The sequence below is a fragment of the Sprattus sprattus genome (assembly GCF_963457725.1).
Source record: "Sprattus sprattus genome assembly, chromosome: 1".
Taxonomy (NCBI): Eukaryota; Metazoa; Chordata; class Actinopteri; order Clupeiformes; family Clupeidae; genus Sprattus; species Sprattus sprattus.
Genome location: NC_137920.1, coordinates 51,842,859 through 51,861,734, shown reverse-complemented (window position 1 = coordinate 51,861,734; position 18,876 = coordinate 51,842,859). Strand labels below are relative to the sequence as shown.

Genomic DNA, 18,876 nt, shown 5'->3' with positions numbered 1-18,876 from the left:
CTGCATTAGTGTCCATTAAACCTCCCTCCTTAAGCATACGTTTGCTGCGGTTTAGCATGCCCATGAAAGGAGACTGTAATGGGCATTAGGGTCAAGTTGTGAATACTGATGCAGTCTCTGCTTCCCTACATCATCCTTCAGAAGACTGCAGTCCTGAAAGTATCTGTGAAATGACCACCTCCTTAAAAGACCTTTGATCAGATCCATTCCGTCTGCACCATCATCCTCCTCCTCTTCCTCCTCCTCCTCTGCTCTGTAGCCAGCAGAGAGGGCCGTGAGGTGAACAAGTTCAACTAGATCTCCCAGCCTCTTGCTATCTCTCCGCTGAGTCCTGGAAATCAATATACATCCCAGTAGAGCTGCTGTTGATGTGAAGGCCCTCTTGTAGACAGGTGCCTCTTTGCCCTCCTCCTCCCCCCTGGTCTGAGAGACTCATCGGAGCCCCTCATTTGCAGGTCCTGGTCGTGTGTGTGTGTGTGTGTGTGTGTGTGTGTGTGTGTGTGTGATGGTATTACTTCATGCCTTGCCTCCCTTTTAAAAATAGAAAAGCGAAAGTGAAATGTTCTGCGACAGTCCCGACTAAAGGAAGCCGACTCAAGGCCGGGTGTAGTCACCGCGTTAGCTTGACTCCGCCCTGCATTTCCAGAGTCCTTGCCTTGATGTTATTCAATGTGAAAAGTGACCAAGGTCACAGGAGCTGGGCAGCGAGGTGTGTGTGTGTGTGTGTGTGTGTGTGTGTGTGTGTGTTTGTGTGGCACTAGAGACCGGGAAGAGGTCTGGCCAGGTCAGTAAACAGAGAGACTTTAAATCGGCACACTGCGCACACACTCGTGCACATACACTGGAAAAAGCCCTGGTGACATCATGTGCACATTGATTGGCTGGGCCAGGCAGGGAAACCCCTGTTTCTGTTTCTGGTTAGGTGGAGCCAGAAGTCCACCTTTTCTTTTTTTTTTTTTCCTCTTTCATTTCCTTTTTTCTTTCCCAAGTTATTTATGGCCCACTGAGACCTCTGTCTCTCTGTTTTTCTCTTTCCTCCGTTTGCCCCCCCATCTCTCTCCTCCCTCCTCCCCACCCATTGCTCTCCACTGTAGGCATGGAAACACATGCCGTCACATGAGATGACATGTCAGTCATAGTATGCCATGTCCAATGTTTGGACATGTCACTGCCGTACATAAACCAACCATGTTGATAATTTATCTGGAGTTACAAGTTTGTTCAAAGCTAAACATAAGTTTTTTTCAATGAAATCTTTCTTTTTCTTCCCCCCCCACAGATGTTTGTTGTGGAACAGGCCGAGGGTTCCAGCTGTTCCCTCCACGAGTTCTCCATCACTGGTTCCACTTATGCTCCCGAAGGACAAGTGTGAGTAGTTGTTGTTGTTGCAGTTGAACACCGGTCCACTTCTGAAATGTGTCAACAAACAATAACCTGCCTATGTAGACGGCTTGGTCTTCATTTACCCAAACAGCACACTGGTGCATCAGGAGATCATGGTTTAACATACAGTGGCCATGCTTGTCTGTCTTTTTTTTTTTTTTTTTAAGAACTGACTCTAACTAGCTAGGACATTTTATCAGTCTATGATAGATACTCTTTTTATTTTAAGTAATTACTGTAATAAATGTGTAGGGAAATTGGTCTCGGACTCTGTTCTCATGGCTGTGTCCTGGAAGGGATTTGAGGGTTGGGTATAGGGGGGGGACGGTGGAAAATCTCCACTCCCAGGGTTGTCCTATAAATGTTCAGGCCCAAACCTCTCTTAATCACCTAATTCCATTCCATGCCATTCAGATGCCCCTTCTGGAATGTTCCTCCGTGTTCAAAGTCACTAACCATCAAATATGTACTTTGAAGAGTTATTCCAAACAGTTAAAAGAAAAAACAGGAATTTTCTTCCTCTGAGCTAAAAATGGATTCAGAAATGAATTACCCTTTACTTGTGAGGTAACATTTTGGCACATGTGGCAGTATTGGTCTCTCACATACTGGAGTAAGTATTTGTCTTCCTACCTTGCCACATGCACACTGGGCTTTGATCTAGTTAGGATAGGTTGTGTTTAGTACCTAAAAGCTTTAGCAAAAAGGCCCCAATTTTGCACTCCACTCTTAGTGTGAATCTCAGGCTGCCTGTGACTCTTCTGTCAACACATTCTAGCGAGCTTACTTCCTTTTTTCTTTTTTTTAGCTTTTAACACTGTCTTCTTCCTCTCTAAGAAGTCTGTTTAGAAAGAGTGTCCGATGTGAGTTATCCAGTAACATGTAATGGATGGCTTTAAGGATTGTAGTGCGAGGCAGATATTGCCTTGTAAATATTTGTGTGTTTGATATAAAGTGTCTATGGAAAGGATTTGGTGTAGCGTATATTGTAAACATATTTATGAGCATAATGGCCTGGTTACACATGTGCCATCCACTTCCAGGGTGCAGGGGGTTGGGTAATATGCCTTGGTTTAGGGTGGGTTGTAAATGTATAGCGGGGCTAGCTATGTGTGTATGTATACAAGAGGGGGCTATCTCTCACTTTCTCTCGCCCCCCCCACCCCCCATCTGTCTCTTCTCTCTGTTCTCTCAGGCTCAAAGGGAATAAGGCAGTGCAGTGTGGGGACTATGATGGGCTGCTGGAGCTGGCTACAATCTGCTCCATGTGCAACGATTCCTCCCTGGACTACAACGAGGTACTGACGTGTGTGGGTGGATGCATGCTTCTGTGTTGTACTTAACCTAAGACGTTTTATCACTGTATTTAATGCCATGCCTCTACCAGTCATTTAGCAAGCCCCCCCCCGCACACGCATACCATTTGCCACCCCTTGCTGCCTTCTCTGGGGCCCTGTAGAGTTTTTAAAGCACTGATGGGCAGCTCTGACTGGTCTGCAATGGTTGGTATCTCCTCTAAGTGATGAACACAGTCGCTCTGTGAGCCCACATGGAGAACTCTGAACAGCTGCACCCTCATTTGCACAGTGATGCATGAGGTGGAGCCGTATGCACAGTAATAAAATATATGTGTAATGAGTTACTGGAAGAAACATTTAAAAGAATATAAACTGAAAGCCTTTATTGTCATTGTATAGCTTTGCATACAACAATATTTGGCTACGGAATAGGTGTGAGCGTCAAGAACATGGGGTCACTATTGCCTTGGATAGTATTGTAGAGTGACATGTTTGCTAAAGGTTTTATTTCAATTTGTAATGGAATATTCCATTAAAAAGGATTTCACATGGACACTTTTCTGCAATAACAGACTTCTAAACCACTCACTAAAGTATTGACTCTGATGAAATATTGATTGACTCCACCTCACAATCTATCAGAGTGAAACTAAATGGATATAATGAAGAGGCCTTTGTTCAATCATCATGTTAATCTGTAGTTGCCAGTTCCAGTGATGTCCTGGTGCCTTTGCCATGGCATGATAAAGCATCACTGTCTGGTAGGAAGAGATGAAGATGAAAGGCGTTGCTTGAGATTGCATCAGCAACTGGGAACCTGGGATGTTCAGCTCTTGCTTGTTTTGGTGTGTTTAGGGTCAGCCCAGAAGACATTGCTTTCACGGTGATCGTCCCTGGTTTTGCTCTGATCTTTTCAGTGGAAGTATTCAAACTCGCCTCTTTCATTCATAGACTTCATGATGAGGAAACGAGACACGTTCATGTTTAAGTGAATGATCAGTCCTTGTTCCTCTCCTCTCTCAATCATGATTACAAATACAATGCTGTTTTTATTCTTGGGTATTTCAGTATAATGTAAATACAGATTTGAGTTCTGAGTCCTTGAATGAAATTACTTATCCCTAGGGTTTTGCTTCATGGCTCTGTGTGGCAGTGAAGCTAATTAAAAGATCTTGTATCATATTATTAAACACTGAACTGATTAGCACAATTTGTGTGGTTAAGGCTAACATGTTGTCCCTTAATTTGCCTTCTTTGAGTCGTATGAGTCCTAGTACAGACAGACTTAAGGGTCATGTGCCTTGCAAGATGAGACCAGATCATATATTGTATTGCCAAGTGTAATCAATTAGTTTCACTGTTTGTATAATCAGATGATGGATGACAGGCATGTTTCTTCATTGAAAGTAGGAGGTAGTAGAATTGTCATTTGAGAGGGTATTATTTTAAAATGATAAAGCTGCTCAAAGTGTGTGTTTGTGTGTGTGTGGTGTGTGTGTGTGTGAACGAAGCATCTATTATAAACTCATGCACTCAGACTTTTAATACCTTTGCACCCTCCTGTTGCATCTGATCGGAATACATGAACATGTGCTTTTCTCTTGTTTTGGTATCTTTTCTCACTTCCTTGTTATCACCATGGTAAATAGTCACCATGCTCAGTGGTTGTTAGGGGGAAAGCAAGAATAGCACAGGCTGGTCTGTACACACAAACACCAGATACAAGCATTTAATGTTTTCATCACGACCCATTAATGCATTTCATTTTGAGCTTATTTATATACCAGCAAAAGGCCCTGTTGTAAATGGTTCACCAAGTGTGGTTATATTGGAGACAAGACCATTTCACATGATTCTCTTTGAGAATTTATTCACTGTGTTTTGGGCGCTTTATCAAAGGAAACCTGCGGGTTCGACTGCCTTTTAAATACTGCCAAAGTGGAAAGAAAAGTGGAGTTGTGCAAACTCCGTGGACCCGCCACGAGTCTCTCTTTCCCGGCAGGCAGAGAAGGGGTTTTGCCCAAAACTACAGCCCCACAGGGTCATAGCACTGCATCGTCACGCCAACACCGTAACGGTTTCCACTGGAAAGACACTTTTTTTGGACGTACCACACTCGACTCTTGTTTTGAAGATGGAGGGATGTTACAGGACATGGTTTTTAACTTTGCCTCGAAGAAAAGCAGGTTGGCTTGAAGGAAAGTGTAAGCCAGCGGTCAAGGGACTGGCTTCCCCGTGTCATGAGCACATGATTTTGTATTTAAAAAAAATCCTTTCTTTACCATTTCTCTAATGTGAGATTTTTCTCAGATGCTACAAAAGCCATTGTGCATGTTTTAAAGTAAGGTTAATTGAATGCGGTGCAATCCCCATGTCCATATAATTGCTTATGTAAAACGAACTGCTGAGTGATGCATCCTCTAAGAAGAACCCTCTGCCCACGCACTGTTTAAAATTCTCAAAGTAAATGTTGGGTATATGCCACTTTCCTGTCTCTATAGAGGCTACTTTGGTGTCTGTACAGATGCTTTCCTCCTTGCGTGTGTTCACTGTTCACTCTGCTTCTGATGTGTTCCAGGCCAAGGGTGTGTACGAGAAGGTCGGCGAGGCCACGGAGACGGCGCTGACCACCTTGGTGGAGAAGATGAACGTGTTCAAAACCGACGTGTCTGGCCTCAGCAAGGTGGAGAGAGCAGGAGCCTGCAACTCGGTAAGGAGGGGTTGATGATGGACGGCCTGAGGGGGCGTCGGTGCGATGGAGACTGGCGGGGCTCAGCTGGAAGAGCGCGCAGCTGACAGAAATGCTGGATCATTTGAGCGATAGTCGCAGGGGGAAGAGATGGAAAGGGAGGGAGATGTCTTCCCTTCCTCCTCGTATTTCAAATAAGAAGTTTATGGCTCCCGTGACGCATTAGTGCCAGCGAGGCGAGGGCGCGTGCAATGCCAGAACTTTTTAAGAGTCTTTGGTGCAAGTTAATGGTTCCAAAATAACAGCAAGTTCTTAACATACTGTCAGGCACGGTCTCTTTATTCTCTTCACAGGGAGTCCTGACTGTAAATAACGGTGGGAGAGCAAAGAGAGGAGTTGAAGGTACAGGAGTTAATGACCAGCCGTTTTGTGTGTTTTCCACTGAGAAACTCACCCCGTAGAAGGACACTTCAATCCCCACCACATTAATGGCTAGAAAAAGCGCTTTAGCGTCACAAGTTCCCAGAGGCAAAGGATAATATTTAGATAAGCCATGAGTTGATGAAGAGGTTAGCTAAACTTTCAGTCAGCCTTCCAGGCTTTCAGCGCCTTGAAACGAAAAGGGGGGTAGGGAGACAAATCAGGATTCGCTTTTTATTTGAATACATTTGAGGACAAGTTCCGAGTGTCACAATGTGTGTGAGACGACGTCAGACAGTCCCTCAGCTCCAAGGCTGGCCCACTCTTAACATCTCAAAACGGAAGGAGCAGGCAATTTAACCGAAATAATAGCTTCAGAAGATCAGCGTCTGGGCATCCGTCAAGTGCCTGCTGCTGCAGTGCACATCGTCTGTTGATGTCAAAACCGTCTCGTCCTGGAGGGGATGGGGGCAATGGTCAGGGAAGAGAGCACCCTGTTTACCAGACACCTCGGTCTGGTGTCTGGCCTGAACGTAATCACTCGCTCAGCCTCTCCCTTGAAGAAGGTGTCACCTAGTGGCCTGTCAGGGAACTGGCAGACATACTGCTCAGTCCCATTCAGACATAATCACAAAGCACAGGTTGTTTTTATGAATGGAGCATTTGCTTTGCATTGCCTTGGTGTAAATTATAGATACAATAGATAATATATAAATAAGACTCCGTTTAAAATATGTTCACTATCCCTCTCCTGGATCAGAAATGGGTATTTGTTGTAGATTTATGGTAGATATTACTGTGGGGTTGGCGTTTGGCCCGTGCACACAAACAAGTCGAGAGGTTTGCTAGCTGCCGCCTCATTTCTGCTGTCTGTTGCGCAGAGCCTGGGGTTGAGTCGGGACAGACGCCAACCTGATGAAACATTAAAGTCGGCGAGGCTTCAGAAGCCTTCTGCACAGCAGTGCGGCGCCTGTCACACTCAACCAGCCAAGAGCCCTCACCAGACACCTGGACCTGACAGGTGGCCTGGAATATGCCCGACTGAAATGATCTCCCCCGAGCAGCTGAGACTGTCAGCCTCGCCTCCAGCATGCCCACCAGGCACCTTTTTTAACTTTGTGTGTGTGTATCTCTTTCTGCTTGTGTCGGTCTCTCTCTTCCTATGTTCCTCTTTCTGTCTCTATGGCTGTACGTCGGTCAGTCTCACTCATGATCTCACTGTGTCTGTCGTCTCTCCTCCCTGTAGGTGATCAGGCAGCTGATGAAGAAGGAGTTCACTCTGGAGTTCTCCCGCGACCGCAAGTCCATGTCCGTGTACTGCAACCCCACCAAAGCTGGTTCTCAGAGCAAGATGTTTGTGAAGGTAGCTAGGAAGATCTTTGCCATCGTCTTTCAGTATGAAATACATTTCAAACAGCTCGATTCAACTTCAAGTAACATCATCCTCCCTTCCGGCTCAGTCTGCTCCTTTCTGTACAGCACTAAATATGTTAAACCCATGAACCCATGCGGTTTGTATTAAAACATGAATGCGTTCTCTGACCTGGTCTCTGTGCTGTATCATCAGGGTGCTCCAGAGGGAGTGGTCGAGAGGTGCCAGTATCTGCGCGTTGGCACGACGAAGGTGCCTCTGACCCTGCCCCTGAAGGAGAAGCTGATGGAGACCATCCGTGAAATGGGCACGGGCCGGGACACCCTGCGCTGCCTGGCGCTGGCCACCCGCGACTCGCCACCTCGCAAGGAGGACATGGACCTGGAGACCGCCGCTAAGTTCTCCCAGTATGAGGTCAGAGAGGAGGTTGGGCTAATGTGCGCGCTTGTGGCTATCTCCTAGCATTGGGGCCAGCTGTGGTTGGGAAGCTGGCTGCCCGTCACATAAATGTCTGACATTTTGGGAAGATGGGTTCACGGTTTACTGGGATTCTGACTGTGTATGTGCATGTCGGGCTTGTAGTTCAGGGAAAGATGGCGTAACTGAATGAGTACTGTTCGGTATTCTGCATTTTTAAAAACCACAGTTCCTTTTGATTTTCTTTTATCATTGGAAAACGTTTTCTCCATGTGTGTCTAATGACTAAAATGTTTGTGTTTTAATCAGTCGGAGCTGACGTTCGTGGGCGTCGTCGGAATGCTGGACCCTCCCAGGAAGGAAGTGATCGGCTCAATTAAGCTGTGCGCCGAGGCCGGCATCCGCGTCATCATGATCACCGGCGACAACAAGGGCACGGCGGTGGCCATCTGCCGACGCATCGGCATCTTCGGCGAGGATGAGGATGTGAGTGGCAGGGCCTACACGGGCCGCGAGTTCGACGACCTGCCGCCCGAGGCCCAGAGGGATGCGGTGAAGCGCGCCCGATGCTTTGCTCGCGTGGAGCCCGCACACAAGTCCAAGATCGTCGGCTATCTGCAGTCTTTCGACGAGATCACCGCCATGGTGAGTAGACAGAGGCACACGCGTGTTTCACTTGACATGTTTGGATGACAACCCATTATTATTAGGGTTCATGCAGCGAAGCTGCAGAAACCTATTGTGTTTCTATGTTTAGGGTTCATGCAGCGAAGCTGCAGAAACCTATTTTGTTTCTATGTTTTTAGGGTTCATGCAGCGAAGCTGCAGAAACCTATTGTGTTTCTATGTTTTCTTATTAGGTTTCCTCCGGTAGGAGGTAACCTATTGTTATTGTAGGCTTTCTTATTATGTTGCTGCAATGGGAGTCAATGGCAGCCCCTAGAACCATATGGTAACTTTTTGTGAAATTTGGCACACTCATTAAGGACAGTCCCTTCTTCATTCTCACCAAGTTTCATGGCTCTCATTACACCGCTCTAGCGCCACCAACAGGTGAAAGTTGGACTTTTGTAACACACACAACTTTTGAACCGTATGACCGATTTTCAAAAATGAGGTACCATTGGATTCCCTGGATCAAGACGAATTAAACCCACCCCATGGCGTCAATTTCCGGTTATATAGATTTTCCGCTATTTCCGGTTTTATCAAAAACCTTTGAAAGCCTTCTCCTCCTACAATTTTTGGCAAATCTTCTTCAAAATTACCAGAGATGATCTTCAGACCTAGCCTCACAAAAGTTATTGGAAATAATTGTGATCCTCACAACCGTTTGTCCGGTACAGCCACTCAAATTCAGCTGAAAAGCGGCCAAGCAGGAAGTGAAGTCATATGTCAGCAAATATTTGAGTGAAATTTACGCCATATGGTGTTTTAGTTCGTCTTGATCCAGGGAATCCAATGTTACCTAATTTTTGAAAATCGGTCATACGGTTCAAAAGTTGCGTGTGTTAACACAAGTCCAACTTTGACCCGTTGGTGGCGCTAGAGTGGTATAATGAGAGACATGAAACTTTGTATGAATAAAGAAGAGACTGTCCTTAATGATTGTGCCAAATTTCACAAAAAGTTACCATATGGTTTGTCCGGTACAGCCACTCAAATTCAGCAGAAAAGCGGTCAAACAGGAAGTGAAGTCATATCTCAGCTAATCTTTGAGACATCAACACCAAACTGGTATATCACTTGGATGACACTACACTATGTTCCCATGTGCAAAGGCAACTTCATATCTTGAAAAATGATTGATATAAAGCAAATTGGATACATTGTTTACGCTAAAATAATGCTTTACACATCTGCAGGTCAAAAAGTGAAACTCTGATTCAATCACAAGTTCATATGAAGACACTTGAGAATGTTTAGTACACAAATCTGAAAAAAAGTTGACTGTAAGATGAAAAGTAGATTTTTGGTGAATATTTGAAACATGCATGCTTGACTACTTGCTAGGGTGGTTCTCTATGTCTCTCTGTCTCCTCATCCGCGTGGCTCCTAAATCTCACACACACACAGTCTCCCCTTAACACACGCGCAGGCTTTGTTTTACGCACACACATTCTCACAGACACACAGCTTGCTGTCACACACATACATTCTCACAGACACACAGGGTAAGCGCACACACACAACCTCCACTCAGTCTTAACTTCAAGGCAAAAGCATTGTAAATGTTGGATTTGAAATGTAACATCCCATTGGCAAGTCTGCAGCATGGATTTTTCTATACAGTGACAAATTGTCACAAAATTTCATTTTTCCCTGGTTCGCAATGTTTGAAGGAGGAAACCGCCATCGCTGCTTGCAGCTATATTTATTATTATTCTGTGCTGGGATCCTATGGCAGCCCATAGAACCGTCTGGTAAAAAGTTGTGAAATTTGGCACACTGATTGGGGACAGTCCCATGATTCATTTCACCAAGTTTCATGTAGGCAGATGTAGCGCTCTAGCGCCACCAACAGGTCAAAGTTGGACGTACGTTCACACACGTAACTTTTGACCCGTTGGCCCGATTTTCAAAAATGAGGCATTCTTGGAATCCTTGGACCAGCACGAGTTCAACGCACCCTATGACGTCATTTTGCGCCATGATGGATTTTCCGCCATTTTGGATTTTATCAAAAACCTTCAAAAAGTTTCACGGGTCACAATTTTTGTCCGATCAACACCAAACTTGACACAAATCATCTTCAGACCAAGCCTCACAAAGGATACTATATTACATCTTCGCAACTAAAACCGTTCGCCCGTGACAGCCAATCAAAGTTTGCGACGAAGTCGCCAGACAGGACGTGGGCTCATATCTCAGCAACGATTTCATGTATCAAGACCAAACTTACTACATGGACCGCTTACCTCATCAGGAAGACGCTTAAGAAATTTGGTGACCTTTGACCTCTAGGTGGCGCTGTAATTAGCAAAAATGCCTTTTGGCCTGTAGCTGTTGACGTGTTTGGAATTTCAACTTACTAGTGGGATCTATACATGCTCTTGGAGGTCTTTAGATTGACACATGCAAATATGTGACATTATCATAATTGATCAGGGCGCCATATTGAATTTAGTCAAAAACACTAAAATGCAAACACAGGTCACAAATTTGATCTGATCTTCACCAAAATTGGCGCAGACCATCGTTAGACCATGCCTTATAACTGCATTAGTTTATGGAACAATTGATGAAAGCGTTCGCCAGAAGCAGCCAATCGAATTAGGCGGGAACAGGAAGTGAGCTCATATCTCGGCAACCCTGCAATGTATCAAAACCAAACTTGGTACATGGACTGCTGACCCCATCTGGGGGACAATCAATACATTTGGTGACCTTTGACCTCAATTTAATTCTTTCTACAGACCATGCTTTATCACTGCATTGCGTTCTGAAAACATTCGCCTTCAACAGCCAATCGAATTTGGCCGATTCGCTGCATGAACCCTCCATCGCTGCTTGCAGCTATATTTATTATTAATAATAATAATAATAATAATAATAATAATAATAATAATAATAATAATAATAATAATAATAATAATAATAATAATGTGTCTTTCTTCTGATTCACCCTAACTTGCTACACATAAACGGATATGATGCTTATAAAGCACATGCTTTTCAACACCTCTATTCAGTTTCATATGTGGTCCAGCTCTCCAATTTCATAAATATATTTGGCTATGCAATTCAATGTAAATTTGTGGTAAAATGCCATTTCTTAAACTGAGTGAAATTGCTATCTTTGAAATGCTGACAGAGTTTGATTTCTTCGACCGTTCATTTACTTCACACTAAAACCTTTTTTGATTTCAAGTTTAATTGGACCCAAGCCTTTTGGAATTCCTTACCCTCCAGCATAGTAAACCATATTCAAAATATTAAAATATTTTCATACTTTTTTTTTTGTTGCTTCAAGCTAATGAAATCAATACTCTTTCACAATTGAATGTGTCCGTCCCAATCATCATATCATACCTCCCTTCGTTTTTAATTGTGATGTGGAAGGCTTTCCTCTTGGGCAATAGATGGCATAACTAGAAGCAGTAGATTATACAAAAGAAAGACTGTGAACCCACGCGTTCATTCCGTAATTACATATACGTCTGATGTGGTGCATTGCATAAGTAGTGAACTTGTTTGACTGAAGTCTGGGCTTCATATTCCCCTGTCTGTACACCTTGCCGGCTCTCAGTCCCTGTAGTCTGCCAGAGCCCAGACAAGCACCCCCCTCCCCTCCCCTCCCCTCCGGCAGGTATCAGACTGTGTCATCTTTGGTCCCGCATGGCTGCCTCAAACGCTCCCCCTCCCTCACCCTCCCCCTCACTTCCACTGCTGTCTTGGAACAGCAGTCTCACTCAGATGTCTGCATCCATGTCATATGTTTCACACAGAGACAAACAGCAAAGCCCCCCACCCACTATCTCTGTGATTCTGTTCAGAAGCAGCAGTGTGTTATTTCTCATCTCTGTGCTCAACCCACACAGACACAGCGCACTGTTAATCCCAAATTAGTTTTGTGTGTGTGTGTTTGACTAGTAATGGAAACTATCTTCCTCAAAGCTGTTATCTGTCGATGCTGGGCAAAGGCTTTTGTTGTCCGCTGGAATCTTGTGCAACAAGAGGGGTTCGAGACGTATTTCGCTTCTCCATTATGAATCATTTTGCAACAAGTAGAGCGAGAGAGCTAGTTGTAGAGGGACTGCTGTTGCTGACGATTGTTCCCCCCCACCTCTCCCCCCTTCCTCAGACTGGGGATGGTGTGAACGACGCCCCAGCTTTGAAGAAGGCAGAGATCGGCATCGCTATGGGCTCTGGCACGGCCGTGGCCAAGTCGGCCTCTGAGATGGTGCTGTCGGACGACAACTTCTCCACCATCGTGGCGGCCGTGGAGGAGGGCAGGGCCATCTATAACAACATGAAGCAGTTCATCAGATACCTCATCTCCTCCAACGTGGGAGAGGTTGTCTGGTGAGAACCGCACCTGTTTCCTTTATCAGGGGTCAGTCGAGAGGGGACTTGTAAATGTCCAAATTAGTGTTTTTGCAGATGGGCAGTTTCCAAACTGAAAGAACTCTAGAGAGAATGTGGAGGAAAGGTCACATTTAATTGGGCGCAATCAGAAAGAGGGTTTCTTTTGAGCACAACTCGCCACCTCACGTCCTCTGGAAGCAGCCTCCGACTCAAACATTCTGGAAGGGTTTAAACTTTACATTTTCAAAAACAAAATGAATTCACTTCATGAGCCAGTCAGGGTAAGGCTGTAAATCGATCAGCTATTATTGAGGTCAGCAGTTTTTATACTCTTTTTATAAGCCGTTTTCACAAAATCGTGAATGTTGCAAAGCTGCAGTGTGTGCGTGCACGACCATGCTAGTGCATGGATACATACTGACTATCAAAAATATCTACACATTCTGACGTGTGTGTGTGTGTGTGTGTGTGTGTGTGTGTCTCTTCCACAGCATCTTCTTGACTGCTATCCTGGGTCTGCCTGAGGCCCTGATCCCAGTGCAGCTGCTGTGGGTGAACCTGGTGACCGACGGCCTCCCTGCCACCGCCCTGGGCTTCAACCCCCCCGACCTGGACATCATGGACAAACCTCCCCGCAACCCCAAAGAGCCCCTCATCTCCGGCTGGCTCTTCTTCAGATACCTGGCCATCGGTGGTGGGTAAACACACACACACTCACACACACGCCCCATGTTCGCGCTCTCTCATTCCTAGAAATGCCTCTGAAAATGACTAAAGTTAATGCTAAGTTGGTTGCTATGTATAGGTAATGACTTAGTCTGACTTAGTCATCCCTGCCTGGTCTTGATTCCCATGTGTAGGTTACGTTGGACTGGGGACGGTGGGAGCAGCCACATGGTGGTACCTGTTTGATGTGGAGGGCCCACAGGTGTCCTTCTACCAGCTGGTGAGTAGCACACTCCTCTATCTGAGAACGATTTCGCACTATATTTCCGTAGATTTACCTCCGTGATGATCAATCCACTCTAATTTCTCTTGTTTGGGCAAGTTACAAATTACCACTGATAACTAGGCTCTGGTTCAGGCTCTGGTCAGGCTCTGGGTTCTGTAAAGCGCCTAGAGACCATTCCAGTTTTCATTTGGCGCTATCTAAATAAAACTGAATTGAATTGTATTGTACAACCTTCATGAACATCAGTGTGTGCTTCCTGGGGCTTAAATAGATAATTAATTGAATGATTAATTGAATGATTGATTAATTTGTTGATCTGATGTAAAGGAAATCAGTTCTAAAAATTTGAAATGTATGAAATTGTGTTGTGTTATGAAATGTCTGCTAATGTGACTACATACATTAACATAAGACACCCAGTTGCAACATGACATATTCATCTTGGTAAATTTGCTGAGTTTTGTCTGGAAAGACCAGATCAGTAAAACTGCCCAGCCCTGTCTCAGACTCAGACCACACGTACATGAAGATGCAAGCGCACAGCCAGTGGAACTTCACAGGAACAGTTGGGTACCAGTGGGATTAGATTAGCCCTAAGAGGAATCAGACAGCTGTTTTCCCATATCAGGCTCACTGAGGCTTGGGGTCAGCCTGAGGTTTGCTCAGCGGACATCTCTCAAAGGTCAAGGGACTTCCTGTCCATTGAACTCTGACCGCCAAGTGTTCATCTGGTCCCGGTACAGCCAGGGACACACACACACACACACACACACACACACACACCCCGCATGTCAGTAGTGTGCATTGAGGGAATCCATTGGAGGCAAGGGACACACACCGCATGTTAATAGTGTGCACTGCAGTGAGGGAATCCGTTGGAGACAAGGGAATTCGCCATCTCTTCCTTGAGCCAGAGCTATTTGTGAATGTTATTTAAACTAGTTTAAAGTTGAGAACAATAGCGACTGTGGGCTAATATTTGAAGCTCTATTTGTGTGCCTCCTTCCAACTGCAGACCATTACAACAGTTTGATTATTCTAGTGCTGAAAACAAAGTAGCAGTACCTAAAATATAACAACTTCTCTAATAATGGTTCCACTTCCTCCCTCTCTGCAGAGACACTTCATGCAGTGCACAGAGGACAACCCCATGTTCCAGGGCATTGACTGCGATGTGTTTGAGTCCCGCTACCCCACCACCATGGCCCTCTCCGTGCTGGTCACCATAGAGATGCTCAACGCGCTCAACAGGTGGGCCTCTTCAGCGTCCTTATAGGGCTATAGAGGGTAACAGGCTTTTAAGCCTCTCTGCAGATGGAGAAAGAAAAAGGCCCTTTTTAAAGAAAATCTCCCCGGCTTGTTGTAAGAGTCAGGGTGTGAGGCTGGTTTGAGGCCAGTTCCCTAGCAAACTGTAATGCTCATCTTAGTGCCCTCTGGAATTATTGGCACCCTTAGTGAATATGAGCAAAACGGGCTATGAAAAAATGTCTGCTGTTTATCCTCTTAGTCTTTCCCTCAAAAATATTCACAAAAATCTTACCTTTTCATTGAAGTAAAATTATTGAAAGAAAAAAATAAAATTGACATTTTAAATTAATATTTTTCTCTAAAACATGTGTGCCACAATTATTGGCACTCCTAAAAATTCTTCACCTGTTTGATTGGGAACTCTTAAGAGGTCAACCATGACACTGGGAAATAAATATGAGGTGATACAGCCAAATTCCCTTAGTCATTCATCACTATGGGAAAGACCCAAGAACACAGTGACGATCAGGAAATGGATATGAGAAAATCTCTAAACAGTTGAAAATACAGACTATCACGATCATGGCAATAATGAAGAAGTTTAAAGTGACAGGAGGTGTTAAGAATCAGCCTGAAAGAGGACGTGTGTGTACATTGACGACACGCACCGTGAGGAGGATATGAGGTGATACAGCCAAATTCCCTTAGTCATTCATCACTATGGGAAAGACCCAAGAACACAGTGACGATCAGGAAATGGATATGAGAAAATCTCTAAACAGTTGAAAATACAGACTATCACGATCATGGCAATAATGAAGAAGTTTAAAGTGACAGGAGGTGTTAAGAATCAGCCTGAAAGAGGACGTGTGTGTACATTGACAACACGCACCGTGAGGAGGATGGTTAGACTGGCAAAATAATCTCCAAAGATCACAGCTGGAGAATTGCAGAGGTTAGTTGAGTCTTGGGGTCAGAAAGTCTGCCAAAAAAAAACCTCTGCTGTCAATCAACAATAAAAGCGCCTACAGTTTGCCAAATGTTACTGGGACTTTCAATTGGACAAGGTTATATGGTCAGTAAGACCAAAATAGAGCTTTTTGGTGACAAAAGCACCTCAACCACTGTGAAGTATGGTGGCGGATCTTTAATGTTGTGGGGCTGTTTTTCTTCCAAAGGCCCTGGACTTCTTGTTAGGATACATGGTATCATGGACTCCATCAAATACCAGCAGATATTAAATAAAAAACTAACAGCCTCTGCCAGGAAGCTTAAAATGCAATCCAGCAGTACAATGATCCGAAACGCACCCAAAAATCTTCACAAAAATGGTTCACCGACCGCAGAATAAAGGTTTTGCCACTGCCATCAGTCCCCCGGCCTAAACCCATAGAAAATTGTCTCAGTGGGCAGTAAGTGAGTAGTTAAGTTTGCTGGTTCATAAACTTTCATCTACAAAAAGTCCTGCATTATATACATATGGTATCTGTTTGAAACTGTGGTGTGCTGTACTGTCCTCTAACACCCCCCATCCCACCTCCTGCAGCCTGTCTGAGAACCAGTCCCTGATCAGGATGCCTCCGTGGGTCAACTTCTGGCTGCTGGGAGCCATAATCCTCTCCCTCTCCCTCCATTTCCTGATCCTCTACATCGAGCCCCTACCAGTGAGTGGTTTTCCCCCAACCTGCCTGTCGATTTCTCCGTCTGTCTGTCTGGCACTTATTTGTCTGTCTCAAGCCTTTAATCGTCCCGCGGTCCTCGTTCCACCTGTCATGTCCACCAGTGTCGTGTCTTTCCATGTCCACCATCTCCTGGCTTCCATAGGACCTGTCTGTATGGTTGTCTGTCCGTTTTTATGATCAAACCCTGTCTGTCTCTGCCTGTGTGTGGGTAAAGGCTCTGTCTCTAGAGGTGTGGCTGCCTGTGGGTGGGTAAAGATGAGTAAAGTACAGTGGGTCTGTTAAAACCCAGCTTGGGTATTGGCTGCCAGTCAGTCAGTCAGTCACTTCCCTTGGGGGAGCGCTCAGAACTCCTTAAACGCATAAGTGGTTTTAGTTCATTAAGCATTACCTTGATGGGGAGCTGGGAGGGCAGGGGGCCAAGGGCTTAACAGGCCACAGTCTCTCACCACTCTGTCTTTGCTTCTCTCTCTCTCTGTCCTCAGCTCATTTTCCAGGTCACCCCTCTGAACTCATCCCAGTGGGCAGTGGTGCTGAAGATCTCCATTCCTGTCATCCTGCTGGATGAGGCCCTTAAGTACCTCTCCCGTCACCATTTAGAGGGTACGTGTCACTGGCAACCATAACCAGTCCCGTTAGGCTGCTGCTTACTAGCTACCAGTCACATGGTTCAGAAACGAATACAAAGTTGATGGGTAAATATTGCTGTGTTCTAAAAATGATTTTTAAAACGACATGCTCGGTGGAGTTACAACATGGAGACCTGTTTTGTTAATACACTTGATGTCACAAAAAGGAATTAATTAAGAGATAAAAAAAAATAAAAAGTTGCAGTCCACGATTCTGGCGAAAGGTTGTCGACATTTTAGCTCAGCAGCCAATCAAATTACACCCCTCCCTTCTGTGTTCCTGAAGCAACATGTTGATTGGCTTGGTCTGTGCCTTTACAGAGCCAGGACTGTGTATGAACATGAGTTGTTATTTTTTGAACACACCCACACACTTACCAGAGATGTAAAGGACTGTTAGGAGCAATTAGCTAAAGTGTATAGCAATAGTTTTGTGGACTGCACCTTGTAAAAATGTTGTGTTTTGAAGATTCTCTTTCTCTTCCCCTCTCTTTTTTCCGTTTCCTGTGCAGCCTAAATCGCTCTTCTCGACCTGTGTTAAAAGGGTACTCTACCTTTCTTTCCCATCTCTCCTTCCTTCCTTCTTTCCCTTTCTCTGTTCTTCCTTCTTTCCCTTTCTCTGTGAATAACTGACTCTCTCTCCTCTTTCCGTCTCTTCTAGGTAACGAGGGGGATAGGTACTTGAGTCGGCAGCTGAAATTCTGAGTCAATCATTTTCTCCCTTTCTCCTCTCACGCCCTCTCCCCAACACATCCCCCTATTACTGCATGTCCAACCACCACTAGAGATGAGCAGGGCTGTGTGTGTGTGTGTGTGTGTGTGTGTGTGTGTGTGTGTGTGTGTGTGCGGGCGCATGGCCACTTGCCTATATTGGTCACAAAAAGTGTGATAAACACGGTAATTAGTATTTCTTTGAGGCGTTTGTTTGTTTGTTTTTGTTTTTGGTAAAGCTTAAGCTTTGGGTCACTTGCTGTACATAGTAGTGCAATAAACTGGACCGTGGGGGTCAGAGTGAAGGGCCTTGAGGTCAGAACACAGTGAGGAGGGGGTGTGGTTGCATGGATGTGGAGTGGTGGGGAACTGTTGTGTGACCGTCGCCGCGTGGAGAACACCCGGACACGATCCTCCATGGCTCCCCCCCCCCGCCTCTCTAGTCCCGTCTGTGAAGATGGACCCTGTGGCCCCGTGACAATCTCTGAGGAACACCACCATGCTCCACACTGCTAGACAGTGTCGTCTTAACAGCTTTGTGTGTGTACCTTTACCTTTGTGTGTGTTTGACAGCAGACAGCTTCTTATCTTCAAACTCTCTCTCTCTCTCTCTCTCTGGTACCCTCCTTGTTTGCTGTAAATTGTGCTGACTCCAGCTGGTGTGCTTTGAATGTGTTGAGGCAGTTCCGTCACACGCTACACTTCGCTACACTACCCCACCCTCCATTGGGGACGCAGCTCTTTGCTGACAAGTCCTACATACAGTTAACAAGAGAGTGTCTGCCTAAAGTATGAAACGCTTATCACACCCCCTTGAGCAGACAAACAGAAACTTTAAAGTTATCAGACATAAAATGGGCCGAATGATGCCGTACTGCAGAACAACATCAGTTTAGACAGAACACTTAATTTCTGTTCGCAAACATTTGAAGCAAGTCCGTTCAGTCCGACAGGTACTTGGTCCCGCAGAGCTCTGATGGGATGTAAATGCCAGGAAAACACTATCGATGAGCAAAATTTGACATAGACTAAAAGAATTAGAGGAAGAGG

At 45.1% G+C, this 18,876-nt stretch overlaps 1 protein-coding gene across 1 annotated transcript in view; it reads left to right on the top strand.

The window, feature by feature from the left end:
* The window catches only part of atp2a3 (ATPase sarcoplasmic/endoplasmic reticulum Ca2+ transporting 3), a gene marked incomplete at both ends in the record, with an annotated part of 46,881 nt that extends 29,061 nt beyond the window's left edge, over positions 1–17,820 (top strand). Inside the window, 13 exons of the mRNA XM_080831789.1 lie at positions 1,280–1,368; positions 2,579–2,681; positions 5,260–5,391; positions 7,037–7,153; positions 7,358–7,576; positions 7,889–8,224; positions 12,384–12,604; positions 13,099–13,301; positions 13,468–13,553; positions 14,677–14,810; positions 16,354–16,471; positions 16,972–17,089; positions 17,777–17,820. Of these exons, the coding sequence (XP_080687915.1) occupies positions 1,280–1,368; positions 2,579–2,681; positions 5,260–5,391; positions 7,037–7,153; positions 7,358–7,576; positions 7,889–8,224; positions 12,384–12,604; positions 13,099–13,301; positions 13,468–13,553; positions 14,677–14,810; positions 16,354–16,471; positions 16,972–17,089; positions 17,777–17,820 (1,920 nt within the window). The remainder of the gene's footprint in view (positions 1–1,279; positions 1,369–2,578; positions 2,682–5,259; positions 5,392–7,036; positions 7,154–7,357; positions 7,577–7,888; positions 8,225–12,383; positions 12,605–13,098; positions 13,302–13,467; positions 13,554–14,676; positions 14,811–16,353; positions 16,472–16,971; positions 17,090–17,776) is intronic.
* Between the last annotated feature and the right edge of the window lie 1,056 nt (positions 17,821–18,876).